General features: G+C 45.7%; 1 protein-coding gene across 5 annotated transcripts; it reads right to left on the bottom strand.

Moving 5' to 3' along the window:
• Positions 1 to 2214: 2214 nt before the first annotated feature.
• Positions 2215 to 9424, bottom strand: coprs (coordinator of PRMT5 and differentiation stimulator). Of its 5 annotated transcripts, none has more exons than XM_012959403.2 (6): positions 9334 to 9424; positions 8912 to 9039; positions 6197 to 6290; positions 4354 to 4431; positions 3541 to 3771; positions 2215 to 3235 (listed from the first exon to the last, which is right to left on the bottom strand). In XM_012959403.2, exons 2-6 carry the CDS (start codon positions 8915 to 8917, stop codon positions 3048 to 3050), a joined length of 597 nt encoding a protein of 198 aa, XP_012814857.1. In that variant the 5' UTR covers positions 8918 to 9039; positions 9334 to 9424; the 3' UTR covers positions 2215 to 3047. The 5 variants fall into 5 exon arrangements, with proteins under 5 accessions (XP_012814857.1, XP_012814858.1, XP_012814855.1 ...); XM_012959404.2 differs by having other exon boundaries at positions 2215 to 3231; positions 9296 to 9391; XM_012959401.2 differs by having other exon boundaries at positions 9296 to 9391.
• Positions 9425 to 10306: the final 882 nt, after the last annotated feature.

The raw sequence follows: 10306 nt of genomic DNA on the forward strand, positions 1-10306 counted from the left end.
GTGCCGTACTATCAGCTGTGATCCTGGGCCTGCTGCCCCCTTTCTCCTGATCCGCGATTAAAACTTGTGTGTTTCAGCTCTTAAAAGTTACCAGATGTGGCCTTTTACCACCCCTGGTAACTGGGCACTCACTACTGCATGAAGCAAGGTTCTCATCTTGCCTTATGGCAGGAGGGGCTCTGCCTACTATTATCCTCTTTCTTTACTGTTGCCATTTTATCCGGTTGCTTTATTGCCCAACTGCCTCTATGCTGTCTTCCTCTTTCCATTTTACCCTACTGTCTCCATTGTGTTTTACTGTTGCAGTCTTTTCCTGTTTTTCTCTTTACTTACTTTTGCCATCTTACCCTGCTCTGTTTATTTTGCCCCTTTGTTGTGCCCATCTTGCCCTACTGGCACCATCTTGTTCAGAACAACACGCACACATGCATACACACAAAACAACACAAATACACACTCTAGTTTATGGGCCACTCTATAAGAATTTTATCATAAGAGTTATGTTACATAACTAATAAGCTGTACCCTACAGATACCCGACAATGAACAGGCAATTGTGGAAAATATTCGCCTTCCTCTGGGGACCCAGTAACACTTATGAGGGTTACTCTATAGAGCATATATTGTTTGTTACATGCATCTTGTTACTGGTAATTCTCGTGACCATAGCATTTTGGAATCCTCCCATATGGGCAAACCTGCATTTGATTCAGGATATTCACCAGCTGCGCCAGCATGTGGCACGCTTGATGCCAGAGAATGAGCAGCTACGCCAGCATGTGGCACGCTTGATGCCAGAGAATGAGCAGCTACGCCAGCATGTGGAACGCTTGATGCCAGAGAATGAGCAGCTACGCCAGCATGTGGCACGCTTGAAGCCAGAGAATGAGCAGCTACACCAAGATGTGGCACGTTTGGTTCCAGAGAATGGGCAGCTACACCAAGATGTGGCACGTTTGGTTCCAGAGAATGACCAGCTACACCAAAATGTGGCACGCTTGATTCCAGAGAATGACCAGCTACACCAAAATTTGGCACGTTTGATTCCAGAGAATGAAGGATTACAAGAGCAAATAAGAGAACTACAAGAAGAAGTGAACCATCTAATAGAGTACAACGTCAACTTAGTACAGCAAAATGCAAGGATGGAGTATGAAAATAGGCAGTGGAGAGATGGGAGGATAATCCACTGAAGTTGCTAATTAATGCTGCAATTTATAAATAATTTTTTTTCTCGATAGATAAGGTGGAACCCCCAAGCTGCAGGGTGAGGTTCTTTCTATTTAGCGACACTAGAATCCATAGTAATAAAGTGCCCGTTGGATTATGTCAGGTTACCAGTCTTTATATCTGTCTGTCACACTTTACATTGTAGAAATAAAGGTGGCCATACGTGTGAAGAGCTTGTTTGGCCTTTCCTGCTGCACCAAATTATCATGCCATTTAAATTACAGAACAATCTATTTTCCGTTCTTTATTTTTCTGTTACTATGTGTTTTGGGTGTAGGGCTGTACCGCTCTGTAAAGGGTTTTGTAGCAAGCAAAAAATATGTGTATATATATATATATTTAAAAACAAAGCAGAAAAGGACAGTTTTACAGGAGAATTGGCTTTAGAATTTGGCACTACAATCAATCAATCTATTAGGCCAACCGACATATGGCCTAATATTGGGCAGATCTAGATCAGGCAGGTTTTATTTTCCTGTCTGATTGGGGACCGTATCAGCTCGTTAATGCAGACCTAGGTCCAATGGTGCCCATGCCTGCAGTTTATATTGGCCCCCTTAGGCAGGCATATCGGGAAAAGACCTGCTTGTATGGCCACCTTAATAAGTAAGCCCTATGTCGCCATCTCTGATGAGGGCTCCTAAACTCAGAGAAGAGGAAACTCATGAGATTCCTCTATCAAAACTCCCTGTTCCACTACAAAATGAAGTAGAGAATTAAGATAGAAACCCAAGTGCCTCCCTAACAGCAGCAGTAAATCAGTAAATATTTGCCATTCCTATGGAATGTACAATGTGCAGCCAATGGCACTGACCATGCTGGTAGCTGAATGTAAGTCACTATATATTGGTCTGGTGGGGGCTGTACTTGAAATGCCAGGGCCTATTTTGAGTCCCAGTACAGACCTAGGAGGCACAACTGCAGCAAAATGCTGCCCTGACCAAATTGCTTTAATGTAGGAATCAAAGTATCACACTACAGGAATCTTTATGGAAAAACAAAACAGGTTTCTATTTTATTTTATGTATTGTTGTTTTAGTTGCAAACTCCTCTGGTTTTGCAGGACAAACATGGCATAATAAATCTCTTACATTAACAACTACAAATATAAAAAAAATGTGTGTGAATACTTCCATACACAGTCCCCTGCAAACCAACCAAACATAGAGATTAAAGCAGAAGGGAAGGTTGAATGCGTGAGCAATGCCAAATGTTAGGCACCCCCACTTATTCTAATCACTTACCCGATACCCTGGGCAAATGCTCCCGTTAGCAGAAAGCTGCACCAGCCTGGGGTACAAGTGAGCAAGAGATCATCTTTTTCCTTTCTCCTTTCTTCAAAATCCCAGGGCCAAGGCATGTGCAGTAGAGTGAAAAAAGCAGCTTTTTTTTGTTAAGTTTGACTTTTCACTCACAATGAAGCAAAAAGAGGGTCACTTGCATGTACCCCGGGCGGTTGCAGCTTTTTGCTAACAGGAACAATGGCTGGGGCATCGGGTAAGTAATTTCAATCCAATTACCCCCCCATGATTCAACCTTTTTCTTCTCCTTTAAGGTTAAAGAAACACAGCACAAACTGTGATCGTCCTCTCCTGCTTGTCATTCTTGTCGAGTCCTTCTAATGCTTAGCCTCAAACTTGCTTTTCAATGTAAAGTACTGCTCGAAATCAGAGATTATGAAACGGCTGCTCCTCTACTCTTTGATATATTTACAATACCACCACTGTTCAGAATCACACTGTTCTACTTCTGGGCCTCAAAAAAATACCCTTACCAAGGCTTTTATTCAGCTTGTGCCCTCTAATTCTCAGCCTCACTTAACTGTGCTTCTGTTGTTTGGGATCAGCATCATCAAATTGTCCTTCAGTTAGCTGTCGAGACACCAAAGTCCATGCGATTACAGAGGCATGGTGCACACTGGGGTTGTATGAAGTATCTTCCTGCCATTCAGAGTCCGGCACTGAGAAACTATGAGCAGAGGCAAGATCAGCCAGGTCCTCCCTGTCTAAGGCAAGAGAAACATATGTAATCCCAGAAGTGCAGAGAGGAGTATGGGAGACAAACACTCTATAGAGCCCATAGAAATGTTAAAATGCTGCATATCCAATCCTATATATAAGAGAAAGAGAGACTGTGAAAGATCGAAATTACATCACTTTGCACCAATTATAACTGGTGATGTCACTAAGCACCGTTTATAAGGATATCATTTACAATTTGGTCCCATAGGGAAATGACTAAACTGTATATTATAATGGATTTATCCCAATGTTTTAATGGGAGATTCCCTGGTTTATATTTTAACCATACCATAATAATTGTCTTCACTTTGTTCCAATTCAGCATCCCAGTCTTCCACTTCCTGATTAAAGGCAGTCATTTTAGGGGGTAATTCACAATTACCCACCCAATCTTCCTCTTCCTCTTCCTCAAAACAATGATGAAAGTCTAGCGGCCCTGGCTCTGAGCTTGTATCTGAGATGTTACTCTCTGTGTCACTTTCGTTATCAGATGCGCAAAGCTGTTTGCTCCGAGGTGACCCTACAATGATCAGGGACAAGATCTGAGTTTATTAGAAATCTTTCCATTAACTGCTATTTCCACTTCAACTCAAGGCCTAGGCACAAGTCAGCTGCTTCCTTTAACAGGATCTTTCCATTTGGCATTCAGTTCCCTCTCCAGCCCTAAACGACTCTGTATTTGTAGAGCATGACTAAACCAAGCTGAAATATGTGGTGGCCACAGAGGGCTTGAAGAGCAGAAGTATAGAGACACATGGGTTTGGCATATCCCAACCTCTGCCTCCCCCTACTCAACCTAGACCCAACCCAGTGTGTGGGCTTGAGAAAAGGCTTTTATACCCACACCTGCCCTGCCCCCAGTGTGCCACTCTGTCCCACCAAACAGAGCTGCAGCTGGTAACAACCCATGCCCAAACCCTTTATAGATGCACAGCCTTCAGCAGGAAACTGAAACAACAGGCATTTGTATTGCAAAGCAATAGGTATCTGGCTCATGTGGGGGCACGCATGCCCTTTATAAAGTAGGTACTTGCACAGGAGATGAAGAATGTATATTAACCTTAGTGCAAAACAGAAGGCACAATCACACATAGAGGCATACCATCTGAGCTCTGTGCAAAAAAGGGGTGGTGTTCAGCTGGGCAGGTTGTTCCACATGTACCATTTGCTTCCTTGTTATCTGCATTTACAACAAAAAAAATATTACTTTCCATAAATGTGTTTTAGTAGCCCCAAGTTGATCTAGAGCTGGGGTTCCCAACCTTTCCTGTAAGCAACATTTAAATATATAAAATGCTGGGGAGCAATGCAAGCATGAAAACAGCTCCCAGAGCCTTACTGGGCTGTGACTGGTTATTTGGTAGCCAAATGTGGACTGGCTGACTTCAGGAGACTCTGTTTGGCAGTACACACGGGCATATTTATTATAGTGTGTAAACAAATATCACCGGTGATGTTGCCCATAGTTTTTATGCCTCCAAATCAGAAATTCAAAAATAAGCACCTACTTTGAGGCCACTGGGAGCAAGGGGTTGATGAGCAACATGCTGCTCCAATGATCATAGGGGTACCAGTGCACATTAATGCACAGTAACTAGGTCCACATAATGACCAGGGAGACTTAACCCACACACAGGGCAGTAAAATGAACCCGACAAGAGCACCCAAAAATCCACTGTGTATGGGCAGCAGCTTTGCATATGCAGGGAATATATATTCTTGCCTACCATTTCTTTCAGTGTCAGAAGCTATAGTCACCACTTTCTCCAGTTCATGTGCCGGACAGGACTAAATAACTTTCTGGAAGCCAATGCTACCTGGTTCCCAGGGTATATTGTATCCTAACAACCAGATAGCTACTAAAATATCAGTTCATCATATTCTCATATACTACTGCAGTGATAAACAGTGTCCCGTGTCTCTCAATACAGTGGTTTGGTGTTCCAAAATAATAATAATAATAATAATATCATGAAATTGAAAAGAGTCCACTGGAGAGCCATGGCAGTGCAAGGGTAAGCTTATGTAGAGATGTATAGCTATGCATCACTAAATACAGTTCAACAACTCTCCAATGGACTCTCTTCGAATTCCATGATAGCTGGTAAAATACCCCACAGGAGAGCCGTTGAACAAAAAACAAATTAACTGAAAAACCACAAAAAAATAAAAATGACTATTTGCAGATAGTCTTACATTTAGACTTCTTTTCTGTCATTTACAGGCAAACTGCCCCTACTGAGTGCTATTCTGAGACAGCTGGCAATTGGTCTTCATTTTTTATTATCTGCTGTTTTTAAATTATTTGGCTTTTTATTCAGCAGCTCTCCAGTGTGGAATTTCAACAGCTATCTGGTTGCTAGGGTCCAATCTAACCTAGCGACCTGGTAGTGGTTTGAAAGAGAGACAGAAATATTAACATAGGATGGACTAAAAAGAAAGATAAGTAATAAAACATAACAATGAAACTGTAGCTTCATACAGCAATTCGAAAACTGGTTAGAGTCAGAAGAGGAAAGCAAATAATTTAAAAACAATACAAAATAAAAATAAAGACTAACTGAAAATTTTCTAGGAATAGGCCATTCTATAACATACTAAAAGTTAAACTGAAGGCAAACCACCCCCTTAATGTTATCATTATACTTATTTTACAATTATCTTTCTTTTCAGGCCCTTTCCTATTGATTTTCCATTCTGACTTCCTAACGACTGATAGTTGCTAGGGTAATAGCTCCCTTAGCTTAGCAACCAGAAAGCAGCAGAAATTCTATGCTTAAGATTTGCAGGAGGATGTCAATTTGCCAAAAATAAAAAAAAAACACAAAATACATATAAAATTAAGACCAACTGCAAATTGTCTTGGAATACTGCTATTGCAATAGACACAATCACACATATTATTTACGTGCAAGCACTAATACAGAAAGTCAGCATAAACCAACCTGCTATTGGATGCAAACAGCGCGCTGGCGTCTCCCCTTGTATAATGGCGCTTCCCTCCGCCTCACTGTTGCACTTGCTGTTCCCACTATCTGTCTGCAAAATGGCACACTTATTACCATATGTGCATGGTATTACATACCCCAATATCATCCACAGGTATCTGCAGTACAACATGCTCCTCAGTATTGCATTCCTTATGTCCCCCTATCAGCAGTATCAAGGGCCCTTAGGGCTCTGGCACACGGAGAGATCAGTCGCCCGCGACAAATCTCCCTTGTCACGGGCGACTAATCTCCCCGAGTTTCCATGACCCGCCATCCCACCGGCGAACATGTAAGTCGTCGACGGGATGGCACACGCGGCGGCGTGATTTCCCGAAATCGCAGAAAAAGACTCGCGAGTCTTTTTCGCCGATTTCGGGAAATCGCGCCGCCGCGTGTGCCATCCCGCCGGCGACTTACATGTTCGCCGGTGGGATGGCGGGTCATGACAACTCGGGGAGATTAGTCGCCCGCGAAGATGGAGCTTTGTCGCGGGCGACTAATTTCCCGTGTGCCAGAGCCCTTAGGGTGAAGGCACACAGAGCTACTAGTAGCAGCTACTTGTCATGGCTACAGAAATAGACAATGCTGATCATTTACTGATAATTGTCTCTCTGTATGTTTAAGCAGAGGCAATTCTCATTATTGTCTATGGCAGAATATTTTATGGCGTTTAGTAGCCGTGACAAGTAGCTGCTACTAAGTAGCTCCGTGTGTCTTCACCCTTACAAATGGGCTTTGTATCTACTGATACTCATGCTTACCTCATCTAAACCTTAATCTATTGTATACATGTGTTAGCATAAGGAGGGTTTTAGGAGTTCAACATATTGTGTTAATTCTGAATGCATGCCAGTTGCATAGAGATGCAGAATGCTGTATTTAACTAAATATAAAGGAGCAGGACAGTGCTAAAGGGCAGATTAAATTGCTCATGGGAACAGTCAGGCAAAATAGAGAGGGCTGGCTCATGGGCTCAGCAGCACTCAAACCTGTGTGCCAAAATGCATTGAAAAAACACCAGCGTACAAGGGCCCTTATTGTGCAGAATGGCTTTATATAATTACAACCATTACATACAGTAAGAAGGAGTTACATGCAGTAAATGCTGTAACTGGGCTTTAAAAATAAAAATATACCAGTAGATATTTTTATGTTATGGCTGCCATTATTGCCACAGGCACCCTCACCCCTGCCCTCCCAGGCACAGGCACCCTCACCTCAGCCCTCCCAGGCACAGGCACCCTCACCTCTGCCCTCCCAGGCACAGGCACCCTCACCTCTGCCCTCCCAGACACAGGCACCCTCACCTCAGCCCTCCCAGGCACAGGCACCCTCACCTCAGCCCTCCCAGGCACAGGCACCCTCACCTCTGCCCTCCCAGGCACCCTCACCTCTGCCCTCCCAGATACCTTCACCTCAGCCCTCCCAGGCACAGGCACCCTCACCTCTGCCCTCCCAGGCACAGGCACCCTCACCTCAGCCCTCCCAGGCACAGGCACCCTCACCTCAGCCCTCCCAGGCACAGGCACCCTCACCTCTGCCCTCCCAGGCACCCTCACCTCTGCCCTCCCAGATACCTTCACCTCTGCCCTCTCAGGCACAGGTACCCTCACCTCAGCCCTCCCAGGCACAGGCACCCTCACCTCAGCCCTCCCAGGCACAGGCACCCTCACCTCAGCCCTCCCAGGCACAGGCACCCTCACCTCTGCCCTCCCAGATACCTTCACCTCAGCCCTCTCAGGCACAGGTACCCTCACCTCAGCCCTCCCAGGCACAGGCACCCTCACCTCAGCCCTCCCAGGCACAGGCACCCTCACCTCTGCCCTCCCAGGCACCCTCACCTCTGCCCTCCCAGATACCTTCACCTCAGCCCTCTCAGGCACAGGTACCCTCACCTCAGCCCTCCCAGGCACAGGCACCCTCACCTCAGCCCTCCCAGGCACAGGCACCCTCACCTCTGCCCTCCCAGGCACCCTCACCTCTGCCCTCCCAGATACCTTCACCTCAGCCCTCCCAGGCACAGGCACCCTCACCTCAGCCCTCCCAGGCACAGGCACCCTCACCTCAGCCCTCCCAGGCACAGGCACCCTCACCTCAGCCCTCCCAGGCACAGGCACCCTCACCTCAGCCCTCCCAGGCACAGGCACCCTCACCTCTGCCCTCCCAGGCACAGGCACCCTCACCTCTGCCCTCCCAGGCACCCTCACCTCAGCCCTCCTGGGTACAGGAATATTCTACAAATAAAGTAAATAAAGACTCCCAGCCACAGGCATAGGGATACTGGCAAATGGCAAGGAGCACAGACTGAGAACTGCAAGCCCAGAGCATCATGGGAAACCAGTGAAAGGTGAGAATTACAAAGCCAACTCTGCAGCTTGAAGGCATTATGGGAGGAAGGAATGGCTGAGCAGTACAGAGCCACAGCTGCCTTACTCTCTTGGGATTGACTGGAGTGAGTATTAGAATATACTGGTTGGGTACAGTGAGGGTCCAATAAAACAAGTGCTGCTCTGTGGCAGCTTGCAGTAGCCCTTGTGGGATGTACCAGAGAAATGAAGGCTCACAGGGTGAGGGCTGAGGGATTAAGAATGAATGTATAGAAGGGTAGAACTAATCAGTGAGCTGTTTAACAATAGACGGAAAATAGTTCCATAATGAACTTGTTTATACCTCCATTGGTGAAAATGAAACTTGGCTGGGACTCCTGTTGTTTCTGTAGATCTCTCTGCACACAGAGGTGCCAACCTAAGGGCACAAGGGGCAGCTCAGAGCATGGCCCCCCAGTGACTTCCAGATTCCTAAGAGATAAAGCATAACAGTAGGCATAGGGCAGAGAGGCAGAAAGCCTACAGGGCAGCACTGTAATGTACAGCTGGGGCAGGGATGGGCTGTGGCACAACAGACACCCAGCAGCACCCACCTATGTGCAGATTCACTAATCCATTGCACTCTGTCTCACACACACACACAGTAACTCTCACAATTTCTCATACTCACTCACACACACACTGTTGACCCTTCACACACACAATCTGGGGGTGGGGGTAACAGCACCTGCATTATTTGGAGGAGACTCCTATTTGTTTCCTCACACAGTAATGGTGCTGGGCTCCCTGTACAAGGAAGGGGCGGGGCTAAGCCAGCTGCTTCAGTTCAGGTAGAGTCCATTTCTTTTTGTAGGGGTGTGAACTGCAAGAATAATAGATGGATTAAACTTTGGTTTAGCCAGGTTTTAATGTATTTCTAAAGAAATACCTTGATGTAGTAAATAATAAACATATAAGGCAAAGGTATATATCCAGCAGGGCTATTTCCACAATTACCATATCCATTTTTTTCAGACTCAGGAAACCATGAGGGGGGTGGGGGTGGGGGTGGGGGTGGGGGTGGCCATAATTTAAACACATTGCTATTTGGCTGTAAGTACATTTATGCAGTTGGTCCTGTGCTGTTGTTGCAGTGCTGCTCCTATGAGTTCTGCTTGTTGGGGCACACTGTATTTTGTTGCCTGTGTAACTTTCAGTGATAAAATGTCATCCTTTAGTGTAACAGTTGGATCCCTGTGCTTGTCAGTGAAGCCATGTAATAGCAGGGAAATGCAAGGAGGCAGCGATTCAAAGGCTTTGTTATAAAAACACAACATATGGGGATTTTGTCCTCTGTCTGCATCAGCTGACAACAAAATGGCATTTGTGCTGTTGGCCTTAGACTTGCATTTACAGCAGCCGTTGCCCTTGGAAGTGATTCCCAAAGTGATGCGGCCCTCGATCCGGCACAAAAGTCAAACCTGGCAGATCGCTACCTAGTATGTGGCCAGGTACACACCTCCCAGCTAGGAATGCCAACTGGCTGGTATTTTACCAGCCTAGCCAGTAAAACACCTGTCAAGGCCAAGGCCAGTATTACAAATTTACTGGCAATGAAGGATATTTGTAATATCCCTTAATTTAGTTCCTGGCCTGCCCACCTAATTATGGCCATACATGTAGCAATTTCGATCTTTCCGATGGTCGCGCGAAAGATCGTACCCACCCTCCACTGATGTTCAGGGCTGAATCGTCAGAT

This window comes from Xenopus tropicalis, chromosome 3 (genome assembly GCF_000004195.4).
Source record: "Xenopus tropicalis strain Nigerian chromosome 3, UCB_Xtro_10.0, whole genome shotgun sequence".
Classification (NCBI taxonomy): domain Eukaryota; kingdom Metazoa; phylum Chordata; class Amphibia; order Anura; family Pipidae; genus Xenopus; species Xenopus tropicalis.